The sequence below is a fragment of the Rhodnius prolixus genome, unplaced genomic scaffold (assembly GCF_049639745.1).
Source record: "Rhodnius prolixus isolate KJV_2025 unplaced genomic scaffold, Rpr scaffold_5, whole genome shotgun sequence".
NCBI classification, from domain to species: domain Eukaryota; kingdom Metazoa; phylum Arthropoda; class Insecta; order Hemiptera; family Reduviidae; genus Rhodnius; species Rhodnius prolixus.
The window spans coordinates 8,541,011-8,565,767 of NW_027411624.1; the positions used below are offsets into that span (position 1 = coordinate 8,541,011).

Consider the following 24,757-nt stretch of genomic DNA (forward strand, 5'->3'; position numbering starts at 1 on the left):
GAGGAACATTCTAACATTAGCTCCTCTTTAAACTTTTTGCACTCTCCTAGAAGTATATCTTCCCCAAAGATTAATTCGGTATCCCTACTCATACAACCCATCAATGCAACGCGATACTAAAATCTTCTCAGATACCCTTGAAAGAAAACCGTATTGCCAGGGTGTCACATCGTTCTGGTTTTCAATAGTGTATAATGACTTGGCTAGCCATGGAAGCTCTAGTATTTCCTGATCTTCAGAGTCTTTAACTACTTCCCCTTCTAGGCCCACTCTAAAATTAAACGATTATTCATTTTATGAACGATTCAAAACTATTTTTCAGGAATTATTATAATCTTTCATTTTTACAGGGAGAAATATTGTAATTCCTTACTCTACCAACACTTTCGGTTATTTCGCTTGGCAAGAAATGGTACTTTCCATACAGCAGAGCTACTACGACCTTTACGAGGAAAGTGGTACGTCCCCAGACTCCAAGTGCTACATCGACCTTTAGGAGGAAAGTGCTGTTGTAGTGCGTTACCCTCACACAATTATAGATTGAACAGAACACAACATTTCCATCTCGTGCTGTACCGTTCAATAACACTCACACCTCTAACATCTGTTCTCCGACAAAACTACTTCCGTTGTTGTTCTTGGTAAAATCAGCTGTGACACACCAACAGGACTTTCTCAAAATGATAACTGACATTTTTCTTTTCTTTTTTTTTTTTTTAAAGAATTAATTTCCTTAAGTATAAATGGCAAAAATTAGGAACAGGGATTAATGATTCTCTGAGCAAACAGGATAAGACAATGGCGGAAGTGGAAATGCGAACTTTTTCACGATTTTCTCAACGACCACACCAGCAACTCTTGTAAGAGGACTGCTTGGAATGAAGAATCCTAAGGAAATAATAAAGATACTAGGTTTGTAAATATGGAAATTCTATTGCGAAGTACTTTCTGTAACAAGTTACGAAATTTTTTTTTGAATTTATGCGAAAAAATGGCTAACAACAATCGATTTCATTCAAATCCGTGGACTTTACCGAGAGAACACTGCCCGGAGGCACTGAAAAAAGCTCCGGGCGCCAATAACTCAGATGTTGTCCAACTAAATATCTGTACCTCGGAGGGAAAAGGCACCATGCCCATTTTTTCGATTTTCAGATTTTGGCATCATTTTACAAATTTTTTGTTGCTCTTTCTACAGGTGTAAAGCACTATGTCCTATGTTTACTATTAAGCGATTTATGTGTTTTTAAAAAGCGCTATGATACTTCATTGCTTAAGGCACTACATGGACATAAATGTTTTCACAATGGAGATGAAAGTAAAATATTTTAAAATATGGGAGTTAAAGTGGCCGTACCTAATGTAATAATTATGGTGAGAAGTACAGGAAAGAGTATAACCGGAAAAGTGGAACAAAAAATGAATTTGGAAAAATATCTTTATTTGGCTCCCCTGTAAAATTTACTTTTTGTGACATGGTGCCTTTTCCCTCCGAGGTAAAATTATTGTTATTATTTTAACAATTCACAATTTATTCAAATAATGATGTTATTTGCATAAAGAATGTAATGTAGGACTGATGATGTTTAAACAAAATTACTCACAAAACATATATGTGTGACATATCAGATGATATGTCGCTCAAGTTATCACTTTTATCTCGGTGCCCTCTTCATCATTTTATGCAAAATATTCTGGGAATAAAGTGAATAGAGCTCACATGTTTTCAAAACCAAACCTTAGCATGCTTGTTTTTAGAATAATTTCAAAAAACAAATAAATAAACGCAGAAATAATGTAATAAATATAACTTTTTTTTTTGCCATCATCAAGTGATGGACCATTCACTCTACTAAATTTATTGAAGGGAGTTCAAACCTTCAATCTCTGTTTCATACAATCAAGATCTGGAATTAAGTAGTACGTCTCAATTTTTATTAGGTTGCAGGTTTTGACCAGGTACGCTTTGAGGATTGTTCATCAATGCAAACCAGCAATGAAAACGATCCATTTTTGGATCAGATCGTTTCTAGTTATGAAAAATGGATCCAGTAAAGCAATGGGAAACAGTGATTGGACAGGTTGTGCCACCCAAACCACTGCTTAGCGACATCTATCGAAAATCAAGCCACCAGTAGGCTGGACATTGGTACACAAGAAAGGATCCAATCCTAGTGCATGATTAGCTCCGGTCAATACCCGGGTACAAATCATAGATCGAAGTTCAGATTTACCGGCGGCTATTCTCTACAGATTTCCCGACAGCGAGTTATCATCTTTTCGAGCAACCGGAAACCTTTCACGCTGATAGAAAACTTCAAACCCTGAGAAAAAAAAAACAGCAATCAACAAATACCTTGGATTTCCAGGATCGAATTTTTACAATGATGTAATAAAATCGACTTGTTGTTAATCTAGTGATCAAGAACATGTTCCTTATTTAGATTAAATTGAACGAGTATTGGTTCAAGTGATATCATTTAAAAGAATTTCCTTTTAAACCAGGAAAACTTCCTTTTCAGGTTAATACGTCGTAAATCACATTAAAAAAATATAATAATCTTACAAAAGAGAGTATTTATTGGATTCAATATAAATAAATTCAAAAGGAATTTAGTATATCTTAAAGTAGTTTTAAGTATTTTAATACGAAATTTAAAGTATCCTGTCCTAAGGGGTAAACCAAATATTTTAGTCGAACAAAGTTTTGGCGAACTTCCGGTTGTTGGATTTTTTTAAATATTAACATTTTTGCGATTTCCGTTTTGAGTTATGCTGACCATGAACAGATAGATGGACACATATATACGTTGATTGGTTTGTAAAAACCACACTTTTGACCTTAGAGGATATCAAAACGGATATTACAACTCAAAAATAAAACTTCTGCAAGATTACAATACTTCCTGTTATGAGAGGAAGGAGAAAGTAAAAAAAATTAGAATGACGTGATGCATGGCGGAAGTGTATTTTTATTAAACACTAAATTTTAAACTGATTTCTTTGAGACAAAAATTGTCGTCGTCTTTTAACACCTTATAATAAAATAAGGATAAAAGTCGACTAGAAATAGCGTTAATATAGAGGATAAATTCGCTATTATGACAAAGTCTTTACCACTTGATTGTATTCATAATTGAATAGAATTGGATGATGGTTGCACGAGATGTAATGGTTGCTTAGCGCCCACAGTTTCACTGTATGAAAATCGGTATATATGTTGACCTTTTGGCCTCGGCTCTCGCACGGTTAGAGTTTATTTTCAATGAAAAGTGTCTCCACTCTACAAGCAATCATATATTGTTCGCTTTTTCGCCAATATACCCCCCACCCCTTCCGGAAAGTTCGGAAAAAAGTTGAGCGTAAAAAAAAAAACAATAAAAAGTTTCTAATATTTTGATCCGGCGGTAATTGAACGTGATCCTATAGCTTCCGGTTTGATCCCTTTTTTTATTAAACCATTATCTCTAAACTTTGTATAAATGTTATCGGCAGACTGTGGTTTTTTACCTAAAGCCTATTTTATACAACATGTGAATGTCTTACCGATTTAGGCAGTTTATGGCGATCTTTCTAATTATACTTAAATGCTTACGGTGAAAAAGTAATCTTATATAATAATAGATCTTATTATTATTATTTATTGCTACCTCAACAATATACATAATAATATAGTATTCAACAGTTATGATGATATACTCGTAGCTCTACATTAAACTTCACAAACTTTTTTTATAATACCCTGAAGAAGGTAGTAAAAATTACCGAAACGTTGGTATAAAGCAAAAAAGTTGTTTTTATTTAAAACCGCACCTCGATATTAACCAAAAATCATAATATAGTATAAAAAAATAATAATAATAAATAATATATATAATAAAGTAAGTAAGTAAAGTAATTGCCTATTTTATCAGGTGGGCTTTACGCCCAACTACCAATTAGGTGTCGTGGACTTAGGCAACTGGCAAACATACTTAACTGTAAAATTTCTTTCATTAACCATTAAATAAAATCCAAGGCCTAGACCGGGAATCGAACCTAGTACCACAATGCATATTAGCTTTGCAGGTCTCGCCTCTTAACTGCTTGGCTACCGTGGCGCTTAATAAAATACAATATATATGTATCAAAACACATCATAAAGTGCAGATAGAATCTAAACAATTGCTGCAAAAACTGTCCGGCACATAGCCGAGGCACAACACCACCGTATGGAAGTTGAAGATGCAATTTCTGGGATAGGAGATCACGAAGCCAACGTCGGTTTAAAAGTTGTGGTAGATTGCCAGAATGGATTATAGAGGGAAGAGTTCCAACTCTTTAGAATTTAGGACGACAGGATAAGGCTTCTGTGGAAATTGAGGAATCGTGAAGGGGATAGATTCGATGATGAAAGGGACATTTCAGATCTTGGTGAAGAGAGCCATTATAGGGAGCATCAACAATACGGTGGTGATTTTTGATTGAATGAATTGATTGCGAGAGATATTGTAAAGAAAAAAAATTAAATTTTTTGTCAAAATTACAATATTAATTAAAATAAGAAAAGCTAAAATGAAGTAAAAAATATATAAATAAGTAAAAAATAAAGTAATTGCCAATTTTTTTAGGCAGACTTTACTTCCAACTACCAAATTAGGTGTCTTAGACGGAGGCAACTAGCAAACATTACTTTACTATAAATTTCTTTTATTAATCATTAAATAAAATCCAAGGCCTAAGATCGAGAATCGAACCCACTAAACCAACAATACATCTTAGCTTTGCGGGTCTAGCCTATAACCGCCTAACGTACTTTACTATAAATTTCTTTTATTAACCGTTAAATAAAATCCAAGGCCTAAGATCGGGAATCGACCCCCTACTAAACCAACAATACATCTTAGCTTTACAAGTGTAAAGTTAAGGCTGAGGAACGATTGGGTTGCGTTACAAGAATGCGGTACTACAGAGCCAAAGCCTGCCCGCCCATCAATCCCTCTCACAGAGGCACAATCAAAGTTGCTGTGGAAAACGTTTTCAAGAAAAGCTATGAATGCTACATTGTAGCCAATCAGCTAAGACTCAAGAATAAAGAAAATGGTTGCAGTCATTTCCTAAAAATACAAAAAAAAAGTATCTTAAAGAAAGTGTAAAAGTCATTTTTGATTGGCTAAATTAAAAGCAATCAGCTGGTTAGATCCAAAATCGAAATTTAAAGATTGAATGATGTTTAAAAATCAATTCTTATAACAAAAAACAGAATTCTTTTAAGAGTTATTTTAGTTGAAAACACAAATTTTGTAAGTTTGACACGATCGGATACTAGCATTCGGCTTTCTAGAGTATCGAGAGACCAAGTAAAATGGATCGACCAACAAAGGTTTCTGAGTTAACTATTTCAAAATTCATTAATCTAATAAATTAATATTCAATTGTCATAAATCTTTTCAAATTTTAAATTAATTTATTCATTAGAGCACCTGTTGTATGCGAATGAATAGTCGCTAAAACGGCTTCACTGAATGTGAACTAGGCTACGTCAGCAGAATAATGTAACCAGTCTATTGAGCTACTAAATTGTACTGCGCAAGGTCTTAAAAGCCTACAATACTTGCAATACAATACAGCTGACATGGATTACACCCTAGCCAATCTCAATTGTCTTGAATTGCGTTAATCTAAATGAATTACTTAATTAAAATTACGTATTCCTATGTTTATATAATTTTTATTATTTTGGGCTGCCTAAAAAACAAATTGGGGTTGGGGAATAAATCCCGCCTCCTCCACCTCCTCGTGACAGCTTTCCCCCAAACAAAGCCCGCAAATCGTAGACTTAAGAGGACATTAGACCTCCCCGGAAATCCTTTAGTAAACATAGGACAGGTTTGAAGCCTTTACTCTTGGAGGAGAAAGTGTCCAAACTGTCGGAAGTGACAATACCAAAATGCCGGCTCCGCTCTATTCTGGAGGTTCTACCAAAGAGCCTAGGTAATCACTAGGTTATGCCCTCCCAATCAGTTTATTTGGAAAGAATTTTTAGAACATCTGAAGGGCTTTGTGAGAAGGGCGTATGCATGGGACTCCAAGGAACAGATTTACGCTGGAGTTCCGGCTCCTCTCACTTTCTAGAACTCCATGGGACGGCCATTCTGCAGTACATCTGGATGGAAAGCCTACGCTCCCTAGACAAGCTTGGTAGTTACCAAGTGTTAGAGAAGAGAACATTCCCAACCTAGAAATCTCCGTTAGTAGGTTACATTATAATATTTTGGGAAGGCAATTAAGGGAAAGGGCAGGTTGGCTCTAAAGAGTAGTAATCCGTTGCTGCCAGCTCGCGACTTCTTCTCTTTGGACTACCCAACAGTTCCTGGATGAGTTGCAACATCACCAAGGATGTTACAAGGTCTCAAATAGCACCAAGTGTGAGGCGCAATCGATCTTATAAAGGTCACAAAAATATTCCGGAAAATTTCTTAAAAAATAAATAAATTGAACCAAAAACTGAGAACATCAGAAAATCGGAGATACAGTTTCAATCTGTTTTTAGTTAAGGAGTCACCAGCGGACCGACTAACAATAAGGTTTTCGACAAAATGAGCAAACGCCGGATATATCTTATAATATAATATAATAATTATGAATCCATTTTATTGGCTCCCTAGTATCTCTATTCAATTACACCAGCCAGTTCAGGCAAAGGAATAGATTAACCCTTTTGTTCTCGGTTAATCGCTAGAATGTTAATTTCTTATCTCTCTCCAATTGGTGGATAATTCAAGCTGCCTTATTATAAGGCCTCCTTTATCATTTTATTGTTAACTTAATTGCAACGGATAAATTTAAGACTTTCATCGCTTACTACCAAATGATGGAACTTCGATAAAGTTTTTTTTTTTCAAACATTTGCAAATTAGCGGAAGTACTTTGAATAAGTCAAATTTTCGCCATATTGAGTACCACCGGAAGGACTGCATGTTTGTGAGTACGAAAAAAAAGAAACTAGCCACCATCTTGCTAATATCGTTAGATCAAACCCTAGAAGACAACTTCTGCAATGAAACCCAGTTAAAGGTTAAATGACAAAACCATCCGAAATGACCCTTAAACTATGTAGATAGGAACCAGAGTATACTGAAATTAGTTATCTCCTCCTGAACAATCTTAGCAATCCCCCTAAAGACACTTTGTTCCAAACCCTGTAACGGAGCCCCCCAGCTCTAAACTTTGCTTCTGCCTGAAAACAACACACTAACAGCAAACTACCCAATATCTTTCCATCACTAACTTCTTATCGTTACGCAAAAACTTTTTATAAAAACAACTTCAGGAGCTTCGCAAAGTTTTTCTTACTTTAAATTTGCCCTAGCCAAAACAAAATAACAAAAAAAAAATGTAATGATTTCATCTTAATTAAAGAATAATCATTTAATGCGTCTTGATTGATTAGTGAAAGTACTTCGAAGAAAGAACGGAAGGATTGCGTGTTTTTCACAAGAAGTCTCCTTTACTCAACAATCTATTTCCTCTAATTCTTTTCCTGCGTAAAGAGAAAGGACTAGCATAACTGACACATTTAGAAATTGGATTTGCTGCATGTACAAGTTGGGCTAGTTTTTCTCAATCAACTGAAAAACCAGATCGACGTACAATCTACTAAAGATGAAACCCAAAACGGAACTCAATGTCTCGTTAGAGATGGACTCAATAGTCAATATATTTCTCTATGTCAAATTTTTGTCTCTCATTTATCACTTCCCTGATTGATAAATGTCTGCAAAGAAGAGTTTTTTTCCTCTTGCTTGCAACGTTTCCAGGGTAACTCCTCATCCTATTGCAGAGAGAAAAAGAAAGCTGCAGCTCCTCTGGGAAGTGTCCTAGTCCTTCTACACTCTTCCAAACAGCTTACCAATTCACCCTGACACAATTCTAAACTCTTTCGTAATGATACAGCAATCTTCTCTCAGTAATACCGATCTGTTTTTGGCTAAGAATAACCTTAAAAGATCATCTGGTTGAACTTAATGACTTATCGTATAAATCGTGGAAAGTTGAAATTTGATAAATCGTCCTGGTGCCACCATTTGGTAAAAAGCTTTTTCAGACAAAACCGGAAGTCTTTTTTAAAGCAGTTCTAGATTAAAGTTGGGATTAAACTACCTTCTATAGTACAATTTAAAGTGCACTGGTGCAGCCTCTTTATCCGCAGATTGTACGTGACTTGAATATGCTAACTAAAATTACATATTTTTAGAAAATCAGTTGATGCCATTTTATTGTAAATAAGTATTCAATACTTATTACTAGTTTCTCCATTTTTTTATATTTTTGCAAAAATCATAAGTTCAAAGAAAAACTTCATTACTGTAATTACGATAAGAAAAGCTCGTAACTGATATGTGAGAAACTGATTTATGGTAATGACTACCTAAGTGTCTTTCTTTTGATAAATTATTTGCTGCTTCTATTATTATTGTTGCTATTATTATTATTATACTTAGATTTTGAACAAATGAGGATTATGAAGATTATTCTATAAATTTAAACAATAAAAAATGCTGGATAAAAAATAAATAATTGTGTTTCCCTGGAGTATTTCATCTTTTGATGACATTTCCAGACCAAATTTTTTCAATAATTTCAAATCTTGATAACAAAAATAATAAAACTTAATAAATTTAAATTTATTTTTCTCCAATAATTCCAGTGTAGGCTGATGATCCGATTAATGAGGAAGGTAATGAGAAATGTTTTGTATTTGTGTCTGTAACCAACGCTTCCTTAATATTTGGACAACTGTTGCTTCACCCAGCGTCTATTTTGTATGCCACAATACGAGTTCATATCTTAATTATGTATTAACATGATTCGGGCATTATTATTATTTTTAAATAATAAATTAATGAAATAAATTACCTGTAGGATGGGCTAAGTATTGTCTTCCGGTTTGATATTCTGACCGACCAAAACAATTAAGACAATGAATACAAGGAGAATCACAAGTATGCAACAGATGCCTACCGCCGCGACCATATTATCCGGATCTGACGTCTTGGACAATAGTATGTTATAAAGTAGGATGACGGTAGACAGCGGAGAGCCTCAGGGTAGTGACACGGCGCGCGTACTAAAGACCAAGGGTATTTGGGGAACAGCGACTGACTGTACCCTCACAAACACGCACACACTGTCAGAGCTATCTCTCTAGTCCACTGACTACCACTAGTTCGCCGCCTCCACCGACCGACCGACCACCCCCTGAAGAACTCGCCTGTTTACCCCACCAGAGAAGATATGAAATATTGATCCGCGCCTGCTTTCCAGCACTCTCTGGCTTCATTCCTTTTCCTTCCATTCTCTCTCTCTCTCTCTCTCACTCCTTCTGATCCTCTCTGTTTCCAGTTCTTCCAGTTTAGACTCAGAAGTTCTCCTTTCTTCCATTTTCCTGTTTTCCTCCTCCTTTTTACTCTACATCTCCACTACTTTTCTTTTTTTTAATAACAATCCTCACAAATACTTTACCCTACCGGTGCGTACGTAATTCGTGAACTTCTTAAGCTGGGCCCACGTGGCCAGGGCACAAGCAACACGCCCTAGGCAATAATCCTAAACAAATAACCCAAGTTCTTAAATTCTGGTTTTTGCTTTTTTTAATTATTTTTTTTTTATTCCAACTTTTCACGAAAACTTGTAACTTTTCTTTAATCATTTTCAGTTTTTTTCCTTCAGAAAATAAACATTTATTAATTATAAATTTATCTTTTTAAATACGGATATTTTTATTGATCTAATTAAAAAGAAAACATCACTGTCCAAATCATTGGAGAACACCAAATCATCCAGAACTTCTGTGGATGTATCTAAGTTCTAAAATAGAGTGGAGAAATTAGTAAATCCGCTTTTATACAAGAATTGAACGGGTACGAGAATCGGACGTTTTTATAAAAAATTTAACTTAAACTTAAAATAAAAAAGAAAAATATTACCTTATACATTATTGGAGAAAGATTGTCTTACCTGTAACAAAAAGAAGATAATTTCATTAGTAAGAGCAATGGATCTACTAAGAAAGAGGTAAAGCATTGGAGGAATCAGAACACCGAGGAACACCTTGATACGTCAACATTGTCCGGACAACGTTGTGCCAATGAACTCGTTTGTTGACGTGACTTAAATTTAATTAAAACGAAAAATTCTTTTGATTTATAGTTGAAAAAATATTTGACATTTGTTCACTAGCTTCGCTATAATAAAGTAGAATGGAAGGAAGCGTGATGACATAGATCCCTCTAGAACCTCCTTCAGTCAGTGTGATCTGAGAAAATGATAGGCCTAACTAGAAAGCTAAATAGAAGCGTAAATATTACGAGTTCATGAACGGATCATTTGAGGATAAAATAAGGTAGAGTTTAACATCATCCCTCCTGAAGAACCTGCTTAAATAGTTCCCCTAAAAAATATTTCAAATAAAAGAAATAATCCTCCATACCGGAAGTGCGGGAAATAGAAGGAAAATCATTGCAACAATTTTCCTTCCCAAAAAAAACAAAACAAAATGGGAAATACTGAAAAATGAATTCTGCATTGTGGCACCTCTTTCAACTAGTTTTCCTTGGAATTTAGAACTTTACTTAGACATTTAAGCTCTACTATAATGCAGGAAATACAATATTTAAGACTATAAATGGCCATAAAATGGAACTTCAGTGGGAAGCCTGCCCCAAAATCTCCCACAAAAAAAAATGGTTTTTTAAATATTTTTCTGGGTAAAATTTTCTCATAAAAGTTATTGGACTTAACGAATTAGAAAACATCGGAAACTGATTGAGGTTGATGGGGCCACTTATGTTACTTGTATAATATTAAGGAGCATAAAATGAGATATGAAAATAACATCAAACTCTTCAAAACTTTGAAAAAAACTGCTCATTTCAAGGACTGTTTTTCCTAAAAGATTTCATTTTTGAGGCATTAAGGGGTGAGGGAGAAATGATAACTGAATTGTCCGGTTTTTACCCCCACCCAACTAAAATCACTAAAAATTAAGAAAAGTCAGAGAAAAATAAGAAACTTTAAAGCAAATCACTAGTTTTAGAAGAGTAAATCTTCATAAAAAGTGCTTCATGAAAAGCGGGAGATATTTGGAAAAGACGTGACAGTGTTTTTCCAGCAAGATTTTTCATTTTTTTTTATCCATACTTAAGTTATTCAATTCTTCAATTCAATGTTCCAAACAAAATCATCCAAAGATTATCGCATCTTCCTCTCTCAGATAAACTACTGGACCAGAATAAATTAAATTTAAAGATTTATTTATTTATTTTTAAATTGGTACTGAGGGGAGATCTTTCCCGCACGTTATCTTATTTAAAGTAAAATAAAAAAATTTAAAAAAATTGAATACATACCTACATCTTTTATCAGTGGGATCAATGAGATAAAAGCTTTATTCTATATAATGTAAGATGGAATTATTTTTAGCTGAATTATTCCACAGCTACTTTATGAAAGGATTTAGCTGAAAGAGGATTTGCAATAATAACGGCCGGAGATGGGGAAGGGGCGAAATAGACGCCCATGAAATACAGTGAAGAGAGACTGGTTTAGTAACACCTGAAGGAGTAAGATTAGAGGTTTTACCAGCCGCTAGGAGGCGGTCGAGACAGTTCGCGCGCAATATCAAGAAAATATTCTAACATTATATTATTCTTTTCAAGCCCAAAATCTCAAGCTGTAGTTCTTGTTGTCTCTTGGATGAATATAGGCGCGGCCATTCTGCATTCTACCTTTATTTATGGTACTTGCAATGGGACAATGCTAGAATTATGGATTATAAAAGTCTGTTCTGGATCCAGCCACTCGATTTCCTCTTAAAATATCTTATAATTTCTATATCCAAAAATGGGGCTGGCACAATAAGCCTCTTGTGGCTGCGGTGCCGTGGGGCGTAGGTCCCGTCCTGCTTCCTAATTCTAAAGTAAAGTAAAAATAAAACTAAAGTAATTGCCTATTTTTTCAGGCGGGGCTTTACGGCCAACTACCAATTAGATGTCGTGGACGGAGGCGACTAACAAACATACTTTACTATAAAGTTCGCATTTTTATTAACCATTAAAGGTACAGAACTATTGTAGTACCGAAATACATCTTAGCTTAGCGGGTCTAGCCTATAACCACCTAACATACTTTGCTGTAAATTTCTTTTATTAACCATTAAATAAAATCCAAGACCTAGACCAGGAGAATCGAACCCACTAAACCAACAATACATCTTAGCTTTGCGGGTCTAGCCTATAACCACCTAACATACTTTGCTATAAATTTCTTTTATTAACCATTAAATAAAATCCAAGACCTAAGACCGGGAATTGAGCCCACTAACCAACAATACATCTTAGCTTTGCGGGTCTAGCCTATAACCACCTAACATACTTTATTGTAAATTTCTCATATTAACCATTAAATAAAATCCAAGGTCTAGACCGGGGGAATAGAATCCACTAAACCAACAATACATCTTAGCTTTGCGGGTCTAGCGTATAACCACCTAACATACTTTACTGTAAATTTCTCATATTAACCATTAAATAAAATCCCAGGTCTAGACCGGGGGAATTGAATCCACTAAACCAACAATACATCTTAGCTTTGAGGGTCTAGCCTATAACCACCTAACATACTTTATTGTAAATTTCTCATATTAACCATTAAATAAAATCCAAGGTCTAGACCGAGGGAATAGAATCCACTAAACCAACAATACATCTTAGCTTTGCGGGTCTAGCCTATAACCACCTAACATACTTTGCTGTAAATTTCTTTTATTAACCATTAAATAAAATCCAAGACCTAGACCGGGGGAATCGAACCCACTAAACCAACAATACATCTTAACATTGCGGGTCTCGCCTCTAACCGCTCGGCTACTGTGGCTTTCTAATTCTATCCCACAAATTATCTTCGAACTTGGAACATTTGATTATTATTTAATTATTTCCAATATTATATAACCGACTTGCCTGTTTAATTCGGATTTTTTGGGGGGGAGGGACAGGCTTTATCCCAATCCTTCTGCAAGGACTGCCTTAAAACTAACTTTTCTAAATGAAAATAAAAAAAATTACAAAAGAATGCATACATTTTCGACAGGATACAAAAGAAAAAGTTGTGTATCCATTGTGTAAAGACATACTTCCGGTTAAAGAAATATAGGAACACGTTTAACCCCTTCTAAACAAGGAGAGAAGATTTTTGTCCCCTAATTGGTCGATTTGTTTTAGACTGTCGTTTATTTCAGTTTGGTTATCCCAGTAAAGTGAATTGTAGCATTTTTCCGAACGATTGAGCCCAAAAACTGAGTGTTCACAATAAAAATGGGCTCCTCTTGGAAGACGTGCATTTATCTCACCTTTCTTTTGCAAACGTTCCCCATCTGCAAGGCATCACTCAGGGCCGTTAGAAAATGTTCTCCACATTGGCTTAGACTAATATTTGAACTTCTAACTCCCAGTTTTACATAAAATATCTACAACCTAACCTGATAGCTGTCACGATATATCCGCATGATTCTCATGTGGAAATATTTAAGTCCTCCTGAAGTTTGTATTAAATATGAACAAAGTTAGAAAACTGACAGACGTGGATTATCTGGTCTATTATCTTTATCTTTTTTTCTGCTTTGAAGAACCAAAATGTTAATGTAGATCCTAAATTTAAATGGATCGCCGTTACAAGATAACTTCCAAAGTTAGGAACTTCACTAATAGACCTTACAGGTTAAGCTAATTGTTAGCTAAATGTATGAACTTTGAACAGGATTAGTTAAACTCTTCAAAGTTTACATCTCCTCTAAAGCCCATTAAATCTAAAGTATACATATTACTAGAATAACCAGCAGTTTGACACGTTCATATGTATAAAACTATTGACTTTTGAAGACTTAGTTTTAGTTAAAAATTAAATTTAAAGATTAGGAGCGCTGAAGACGGCCCATTAAGAAACATCATCCTAAAAATCGTCCTTAGAGTAGGCTTGGAAAAAGAACCCGATTTATCCATGGCAGTTCTTAATTATCATGCTGAGTTATGGACGAAAATGAGCTTGAAGGATGGCTTGATTATGGCTTATTATATGGTCCTACGTCAAGGCGGGCGCCTATACGAGGTGTGTTCAAAAAGTAACGGGAATTTTTAAATTTCGCGGGTTTGGAGAGTCTGATTGTAAAATTTTTTTTTTTATTATGTTGGTACACATGCCCCTGAAGTACGATAAAATTTTCAGTAATATTCATTGTTTACTTCTTAAGTGGCAGCCGTTAAGGTTAGACGTGTTTTTCGAGCTTGGCGATTTTTGTTTGTTAAAAAAAATGGATCAAAGAATTTGTATTAAATTTTGCGTAAAAAATGAAATAAAGTGTGTGAAATGTTAATAAAGGCATATGGTGAGTCTGCTATGAGTAAAGCAAGGATTTACGAGTGGTATAAGCGTTTCCAAGATGGCCGCGAAAACGTTGAAGATGACGAACGACCTGGACGTCCAAGCACATCAACAACCGATGAAAACGTGAAAAAAGTGAAAGAAATGGTTATAAACGATCGCCGAATCACAATCAGAGAAGTCGCTGATGATGTTGCCATATCAATTGGCTCATGCCATGAAATTTTTTCGGATGTTTTGGGTATGAAACGTGTGGCAGCAAAATTTGTTCCAAAATTGTTGAATTTCGAACAAAAACAGCGGAGAATGGAAGTTGCTCAAGAGTCACTCAATGAAGTCGACAACGATGCGGATCTACTGAAACGTGTTATAACAGGTGACGAAACATGGGTTTACGGATAAGATGTTGAAACTAAGGCTCAATCGTCCCAGTGGAGGCATTCTGGATCGCCAAGACCGAAAAAGGCTCGACAAGTGCGGTCGAATGTGAAGGTTATGCTCACTGTGTTCTTCGATTTTAATGGCATAGTGCATCATGAATTCTTGCCACAAGGTCAAACAATCAATAAGGAGTACTACCTACAAGTTCAACGCCGTTTGCGTGATGCAATCCGAAAAAAACGCCCGGATTTGTGGCAAAACAATTCATGGATTTTGCACCACGATAATGCACCTGCTCACACTTCATTGCTTGTTCGTGAATTTTTGGCCAAAAACAAAACTTTAACGATGCCCCAGCCTCCATATTCGCCAGACATGGCTCCATGTGACTTTTTTCTATTTCCAAACATAAAGAGAACATTAAAAGGCCGTCGTTTTACAAGCATAGATGACATTAAAAGCGAATCGCTGAAAGAGCTGAAAGCTATCACAAAGATCGAGTTTCAGAAGTGTTGGAGGATTGGAAAAAGCGCTGGCACAAGTGTATTGTATGCGAAGGGGACTACTTTGAAGGCGACAATATTAATGTAGATGAATAAATAAATATTTTTTTCAAAAAACGAAAATTCCCGTTACTTTTTGAACACACCTCGTATATCTACATCTTCATTTCTTTTGTAAGCCGCTGGAGAGTGCTTCAGGCGGACCTTTTTGTCATTTTAAGCAGAAGCTAATCTTAAGTGATAGAAAAGAAATGCTTGGAGCCTGAAAACTTGGACAACGAACTTCTTTACGTTCGTCACAATGGATTTGTGTCCCTAGTGAAGCCCCAACAGCCTACGTCTTGGGTTTTTTGCCTTGGCCTAATGGCATACAAAATTAAAGATGGTGGCTAAAAAAAGAGTTGGCAAAAGAAAGGCCCTCACTGATAGCCGTCGGAGCTGAATCTAGTTGTGACTCTTTTGCAGAAATCACTTGAAAAGATTCTGGAGGTCGGCTTTTTTTTGAAAAAATCAGCGGGTTTTTTTCTGGAGTGCCCCCCAAAAAAGGTCTCGAACTAAATAAAGTAAAGTTATTGCCTATATTTTCAGGCGGAGGCTTTTAACGTCTAAATGCTAATTAAATGACTTGGGCGACAGCACATACTTTGCTATTAATATTTTTTTTCTAACAAATAAAAAGTCCTATGACGCAGAATTCGAACCAGGAGTCCCATGAAATGTTCGACAAGCAATTATAAATATAATGTTTGAAACAATATAAAGCTGTTTTTCTTAGTTTTTTAGCTACTTGCACTCACACGTACACACAGAAAGAACCACTTTTCCGGACTCAAAGTACCGGAAAACTGTGAAAAAAGTAAAATTGAAAAAATTCGCCACATTTTTCGCAAAATACTTTCTTTGCAATTAAGTAAGAGTAATTAGTAATGGCAGTAATGGATATCGCTTCAAAGAAACAATCCAAATAATACGAGTAAACAAAATGATTACAGGAAACCGTAGTAGAAACGCTGTAAACGAGACAGGGAATTTAGTGAAAAGTTGATGCTTTTGATTTAATAATGAGACATTTCCCAAGAGTAACTCTATCGTCAAAACTGGTGAATAACCTGAACAATATATAACCTCTCACCTTTGTAACAAAGATTAGCCAGCTCGTTGTGGTTTAAATAAACCATAACTCTCAAACCTTAACCGAAGAAGAAACTCCAATAACTATAGTACTACGCTTGTCAAATGATTATTCAGTTTTCCATTAGAGAGTAATTGTCGGGAAAACCATTAATTAGGGTTTTTCCTTCATGGCCTGTAAAGGATTTGTATAAACTTCCGGTTTATATCGTATATACACTGATTTAGAACTTCCGATTTTTTTCTTAACTTTCTCTTACGTCTCAAAAGAGAAAATTTTAATATAAATTTTTCTATTTAGAGTTTTCTTCATGGAATAAATTATTTAAGGCCGCTAGAAAAACAAAAATAAAAAAGTTAGCCCCCTCAAAATGAAAATGAAATCATAAACTATTCAAAGATAGGTGAGTCGAAATTGGATTATAGTGACTGATTCGTTCAGTAATATGTCTAGAAAGGATTCATTTTTTAATACAATCAGCTGTACAAACCTGTTCCACTTCCTTTTCAGAGAATTTAACCTGCAGGGTACTGATTACATTCGTAAACACGGACAAAATTAATTTAAAAAATAAAAATAAAAAATCATTTAAATATTCCGCAAACCGGTAAAAAGTGAAAATAGAAACTATGCAAATACACAATAATTTATTTTACTCGGGGTAGGTTGAAAAGGAAAACAATATACGTCTAAAGGAAAGCGGAAAAAATAGTAGAAGACCACATCGTAAGAGGTTCCCATACTGTGCCTTTATTCTTGCATCCGGTTCGAAATTAATGAAAACACATTATTTGATACAAGAACATCTCTGCTACAGGGAGCGATATCACAGCTTCCAATCTCAATTCTTCACTTATACGAGGTGTGGCTATTAATAAATAACGAGACTATTGCTGTAAAACATTGTATTTTAAATTTATACATATTTAGTTATTATCAACTCCTTTCAGTGGCCCGGAACCTGTCCTGGGGATCACCCAGGGTGCAGTTCGTGAGGCTCTCAGAGACTGGATCTGGAGAGAACACGAAAAGAACTGGGTGATGCTTCCTGGGGTAAAATACGGCAAGAGTGTCACATGCCCTTGCTTTGTAAACAAAGAACCAAAGAGACTCTGGGCTTGGGCAGAAATCAGATTATTCTGATTACAGGCCTTGGGTTCGCAGGGATGGCAGGTTCAGAAAGCACCTGCACAAATTAGGGCTTATTAGCTCGGAACCACTGTGCAGATTGTGGTCAGGAAGAGGAAGAAACGGCCTCTCACCTGTTATTCAATTGTGTTGCAATCGAGAGACTGCGCTACGATATCTTTGGTAACTTGAGACCAAAGGAGATTATAGCGCAGAAGGGACTGGTAGGGAACGCCCTTAACCTTCTTAGAAGGGGTGGTTTCATCTACTAGACTTAGAAGAAAAGCACAACAAGCCTATGTGGCTGCGGTGGCGTAGGGCATAGGTCCCGTCCTGCCCTTTAAAATCTAATCTAATCTAGTTATTATCACCTTCAATATACACCCCTCCCCTATCCTAACAACGCTCTATGTGAATTTACCATTGTTCGAAACAGTGCTGGAAGTCTTTTTCTATGAGCTCCTGCATGACGCGTGCCGCTTTTTCTTTTACAAATCGGGTCGTTTTTTCCTTACTCTTTCACGGAGTTGAGCAAGCATCTCACGGTAGTAATGTTGATTAATTATAATCGATATTTTCATCCGTTTTGGACGTGGAATTGGCGACCCGGGAGGTCATCATCTCCGACGTCTTCTCGGCCATCTTGGAAACGCTTGAACCGCTCAAAAACTTAAAAATTCATCGCCATAAACTTCTTTTAATAAAAGATAAGTTTCAGTAGCGGTTTTACCCGGTGTCATGTGAAATTTCGCGACAATTCGTTGCTCTACTACATGTGTAGTATCATGTTTTCGGCAAAACGAAACTAACACCTCTTACAAAAACGACGGTTCCGGTCAGACAGATTTCTCTACAAACACGTGAGACGCTGCAATCGAAAGAGAAGACTGTGACTGCACAGCTGTCGGTCGTTAGGATTTGGCGCATGCATTGTTCTTCTGTAGCAGTCTCGTAATTTAATAGCCACACCTCGTGTATATATTTGCACAAAAAATGTCAATTAACAGAAGAACCAATCAGATATCTAATGAATACTCGCCGACAGTAATATTTAAAAAGATAAATAAATTCAATTAAACCCAGAAAAGCCCATTTAGTACTGACTACAAACTAGTCCGACAGCAAAATGGGCTAACATTTCGTTTAAAAACTCTCTAATTATTTATCACCAATCATGTGTGACTAAGTGATAAATACTGTCCCACCTTTTATTTAATTAAAAATGAATACAAAAGGCGTTATATATATATATAACGATATATAAAGGCGGGTATTGGTCTAGTGGTCAAGAGCATGGCTTTGTAAGTGGGAGATCCCCAGTTCGAATCCCGCGTATGGCTACTTTTTATTTGTTAGAAAAAATTGTTTATAGAAAAGTATGGAGCTTCTGCCTTCGTCCGCGACACCTAATTGGTAGTTGGACGTTAAGCCCCCGCCAGAAAAAATAGGCAATTACTTTGCTTACTAAATATCGATATATATACAAGGAGTCTTAGTTATTTATTCTCTATCAGTATGGTAAACTACGTTCTGATTGGCCCGAGAGTTGTTAACTCGAAAAAATTTCAAGAGAATTCCGTACGCTTGAGCTTATAAAGCATTGATTTCTATACTAATTCAATCAAATTACTTTACCTATTATCTAAAAGCTTTGGCCAAGAGCTCTAAAGCTAAATATGTTGCATAATTCTTTAGATGCTCTGTAGAAAATATAAAATATTCAGTGACAATTTTTTTTTTTTTGTGAACAGTAACTAGAAATATCCGCTTTGTTTTTTCTTAATCCGGAAATAGTGGTTTTTTTAGGAAACTGTTCGCGTGAATGTGTGAATATACTCTCGAAAAACGATTTTTTTTTTTTTGTGAACAGTAACTAGAAATATCCGCTTTGTTTTTTCTTAATCCGGAAATAGTGGTTTTTTTAGGAAACTGTTCGCGTGAATGTGTGAATATACTCTCGAAAAACGAAATTTTTTTTTTTTTGTGAACAGTAACTAGAAATATCCGCTTTGTTTTTTCTTAATCCGGAAATAGTGGTTTTTTTAGGAAACTGTTCGCGTGAATGTGTGAATATACTCTCGAAAAACGAATTTTTTTTTTTTTGTGAACAGTAACTAGAAATATCCGCTTTGTTTTTTCTTAATCCGGAAATAGTGGTTTTTTTAGGAAACTGTTCGCGTGAATGTGTGAATATACTCTCGAAAAACGAATTTTTTTTTTTTTTGTGAACAGTAACTAGAAATATCCGCTTTGTTTTTTCTTAATCCGGAAATAGTGGTTTTTTTAGGAAACTGTTCGCGTGAATGTGTGAATATACTCTCGAAAAACGAAATTTTTTTTTTTTGTGAACAGTAACTAGAAATATCCGCTTTGTTTTTTCTTAATCCGGAAATAGTGGTTTTTTTAGGAAACTGTTCGCGTGAATGTGTGAATATACTCTCGAAAAACGAAATTTTTTTTTTTTTGTGAACAGTAACTAGAAATATCCGCTTTGTTTTTTCTTAATCCGGAAATAGTGGTTTTTTTAGGAAACTGTTCGCGTGAATGTGTGAATATACTCTCGAAAAACGAAATTTTTTTTTTTTTGTGAACAGTAACTAGAAATATCCGCTTTGTTTTTTCTTAATCCGGAAATAGTGGTTTTTTTAGGAAACTGTTCGCGTGAATGTGTGAATATACTCTCGAAAAACGAAATTTTTTTTTTTTTGTGAACAGTAACTAGAAATATCCGCTTTGTTTTTTCTTAATCCGGAAATAGTGGTTTTTTTAGGAAACTGTTCGCGTGAATGTGTGAATATACTCTCGAAAAACGAAATTTTTTTTTTTTTGTGAACAGTAACTAGAAATATCCGCTTTGTTTTTTCTTAATCCGGAAATAGTGGTTTTTTTAGGAAACTGTTCGCGTGAATGTGTGAATATACTCTCGAAAAACGAAATTTTTTTTTTTTTGTGAACAGTAACTAGAAATATCCGCTTTGTTTTTTCTTAATCCGGAAATAGTGGTTTTTTTAGGAAACTGTTCGCGTGAATGTGTGAATATACTCTCGAAAAACGAAATTTTTTTTTTTTGTGAACAGTAACTAGAAATATCCGCTTTGTTTTTTCTTAATCCGGAAATAGTGGTTTTTTTAGGAAACTGTTCGCGTGAATGTGTGAATATACTCTCGAAAAACGAAATTTTTTTTTTTTTGTGAACAGTAACTAGAAATATCCGCTTTGTTTTTTCATAATCCGGAAATAGTGGTTTTTTTAGGAAACTGTTCGCGTGAATGTGTGAATATACTCTCGAAAAACGAAATTTTTTTTTTTTTGTGAACAGTAACTAGAAATATCCGCTTTGTTTTTTCTTAATCCGGAAATAGTGGTTTTTTTAGGAAACTGTTCGCGTGAATGTGTGAATATACTCTCGAAAAACGAAATTTTTTTTTTTTTTCAGTAAATCCAAACTTTATGCAACGTTTAGGTATTTCCATGGAAGTCTAACAAAAATCAATGTTTTCTTTTAACTCGAAAACTAAGAGATTTACTACTTGCAAAGGAAGTCACCAATAGTGGGAAAATGGCTAATTATAAATCACCAAACACCGATACCAAGTGTATAATTGCAAAAACAGCACTACAAAAATGGCAGACAGATTACAGTAATAGTAATAAAGGGAGATTCTATAAAACTATGAGTAGATCAGTTACCTAGACAACCATGGTTTAAGGGAACTGTCACTAATAAATGGGTTGTTATGACAATAAGCAGGCTGAGAGAGCGAACCACGCGGTGTGCGGATCGTATCTTCACAGGATCAACAAAAAGGTCCTCTCTCCTCTTTGCGTAGAATGCAATGAGAGTGGAGGATTTCAGACAGTATAATAATGATATGTCCACGTTATGTGGTAGAAAGGGAACGAATGTTTGACGACATATACAGGTATTTAGATGCACCATTTCGCTACGAAGACATAATACTCTCCACCAACATCTATTAGCTTAAATCTGTAGCAGAGCTAGCAAAGAAATATGAATGTTTTTAAAAGTTATAGCCGATTAGAATGATTGGAAGAAAATGATTAGAGAAGGATTACGGTGATTTTAATTTCGGTTACGCTATAAGGATGGCAGGAATACAGAGTAATGAACTATCCATTAGTTGTAAGTTTGTACGTAAATAGTTGTATGTAGTAGAGGGATGAATGTGTGAAGCGAATGTATTTATAAGTAAGAATGGAGAGTGAGTGATATTCTAGTGATAAGCACCTAGACGATGCTGGCTGTATGGCGAAAGCCAATGCCAAAAAAAGGCAAAAAAATATACGTCACTAAAATTGTGAGCCGGTAGGAAATTCGAGAAGTTCACATATACTAAGAGAGAGGGTAGATAAAAAGAAGAAGGTATCAAATGGTACTGTGCAAATGAACTTCCGGCATTGAAGCACTTCTAATCTATCTGCAAGGCAGATAGGAAGATAAGAGAGAAATCAGAAGAATCTTTTGTACTACTCCCCCCCGCTCACCCAGCCTAAGATAAAGGATCTCCTTAGAGACTCTCTTATGGCCAGAGGATCGATACAAACTGGTGGGTGTATTACAAGAAGAGATGTCGTCATCATGCTCGTGCGTGTGTGTGTCTGTATGTGTGTGTTAGCGTATGTTTGTATGTACCTCGAAAGCAACTAAGAGTTATTGCTTTTGGGGGGAGTAGCGTATTTTTGTACATATGTTCTAGATTTATGTTAGAGGTATGCCAATAATAGAATTTATTAAATTTGAGAAACATGTTTACAAATTTCTCTACGTAAGTAACATTATTTTAGAGTTCGTTAATTAATGATCTGTAATATTTATTAGTATTGAATGCTACAAGCGTGATCATATGGACTTTGGGCAGCAGAGAGCTAAGATAATTTAGAGATATACATCACAAACTAATGGTAAAGAATCCAGACGACAGTGGCGCATCCAACGGTTTTGATCATTTTTGGTTTCTATTTTCCCTCCCAAATAATAAAAATCTAAGGAAAAGCAGAAGTTTTCCAATATTACGCAATAAAAAATTAATTGTAATGCACATAATATATAATTCATCAAGATAATTCCAGCTCTAAGACAAGTTTAACTGCCTAAACTCTTCATAATATAATCTCCAAGTCTCTAAAAATTGGAACTACTTTGGACTAGATTAGATTCCTGGGGGTTATGACTCCGCGACATCACAGCAGGTTTGTTCTGGGGCTCTCTACCTGTTTTCCTAAGACTTAAGATTTTAGCGAAAAATTTCCGGTTAAAAGTTTGAAAATAAGTACTATTTTTCTACTTCAAATAGCCTAACTTACAACCGACCATAGAAACCATTTTACTTTCATGATGTGCCGGTACGAAATAGCTACTCTAAATGCGTTTCTTGCTTTCTCTGTTTGATAATAATCTACGAAGGCTATCTAATTGTCAGGCTCACACCTGTTTATTCTAAGGTTAAGTTGCCCATTTCTAGGCTTTGATCGTCCACCCTATCGCGATAGCCGTCCTATTGTGGCATTTAGTTGCAGGTTCTTTAACCAGTTAAGCGTGTTCGACGAGTATACTCGTAGTGAAAACTATAAAATTGCCATTAACTATAAAAACTCGAAATTTTAATAAAATACAATAAGAATATTATTTGGTGGGATGTTTCCTTTATCTTAACTATAGGGCTGCCAAGTATTTTATACGGAGGGGGTTGGTGGGAGTCAGCCAAATGATAAGTGGTTGGTACATGTTTGGTCTCCGCATTAGAAATTGGGAATTACGCACACAAATACAAGCTCTCAACCCTTGTGCAATGCCGTTTCTACCTTTTAGATAGAGATTCAGGATCTCAGTGCGACCATGATTTCATTTTGCACAGAATACAAAGCTCTTTTCTTCCTTGTAAAAGCTCTTGCGTCCCTAGTTAACTAGAGCAATGCATACGTAAAGTGGTGCAAGATTTTGAAAGAGCACAGAATGCTCCTCTGTAATCTCAAGCTCCCAGAGAGATTGCAGAAAAAGTCTCTTGCAGTGACTATTACCGACTATTGTAAACTTTTGGTTGTTTTGCCCCCTGCGTTCGACGTGTATACACGTCATTGTCTGATTTTAATTCCGCACACTGTGGGAGGGTTCTTTAAAAAAACTAAATTCCACGCTTAACTGGTTAAAAGAACCATGCCCAGATGACAAGCTGGGGTCTTATTACCTAATTGACCTGCATACCCGGGCACAGACAAGTTGTTAGATGCGCATTAAGAGGTACCCCCATAAGATTTTTGTAGAGGTGATTTGTTTCCTAGAAACTTCCCAGTTCCTACGACTTCTTGATGAAATTTTTCCTGAAAGAAGATTCGTTATCCTTGCGTCAAGATATATATTTCTTAATTGCTAGCAATAATTTTCTTTATTACGCTGAATCGGAAATTAAATATTGAAAATAGAATTATTAAAAACAAAAAAAAAGTAGCTTACCTGAAGATGCTTGTAAGGAAATAGCGAATAGGCAGTAGAAGAACAAGGCCAGTGTTGGGGAGTGCCGGGTGTCACCAGCCATACTGTGTCCTGTAACATCATCATTCACATCATCATTTCCGGAATAACCAAGAGTTCATCAGCAATGATGGAAATTATCGGATAATTTATTCAAGATAACTGCGGATTTTATTTTATTTCATCCTTCCCCTCAACTTTCGTAAAAAGAAATTTGACTTTTTACCGGAAATATACTTTTTACGATCATGCGGAAACGAAAAAAAAGTGAAAAGAAAAAATTTGTTTCTATCAGTAAACTTCAAATTCTAATTCGGGACCTTCCATCTTGGGCTGAATTGAATTGAAATTTGGTTTAAATTCTTTTTCAAAGTTAATTTAATTTCAATACAAAAAAGAAAAAGTCAATAAATTCGTGCAAACACCTGTTTAATTACGTATTTTCCTATTTAATTAAAAAAATAAAATAAAAATAAATAGAAAGAGAGGACAATAGGAAATTAACTAACACTCCTTCCCACTTAGTTTAAATTACACTCAGGAATGGATTACTGCCAAGCAGGAGGAGAAGCAGTTGGGATTAATATCCTCTTTTAGGTTAGCCAGATCAATACCTATTGGTTGGGTTTATTAAGAAATTTCCTTATTTAATAAATTCTGGTAACAACTTTGTGGTTCTGAAATCTGGGAAGGAATTGGTTGATT

At 35.4% G+C, this 24,757-nt stretch overlaps 1 protein-coding gene across 3 annotated transcripts in view; it reads right to left on the bottom strand.

The window, feature by feature from the left end:
• Positions 1-24,757, bottom strand: part of LOC141458431 (cubilin) — a 159,706-nt gene that overhangs the window by 50,725 nt on the left and 84,224 nt on the right. For all 3 annotated transcript variants that reach the window (XR_012460941.1, XM_074136392.1, XM_074136391.1), the window contains exon 3: positions 24,035-24,124. Coding sequence is in view for 2 of the 3 variants with exons in the window: in XM_074136392.1 (XP_073992493.1) it covers positions 24,035-24,116 (82 nt within the window). In the remaining variant the exon portion in view is untranslated. The remainder of the gene's footprint in view (positions 1-24,034; positions 24,125-24,757) is intronic.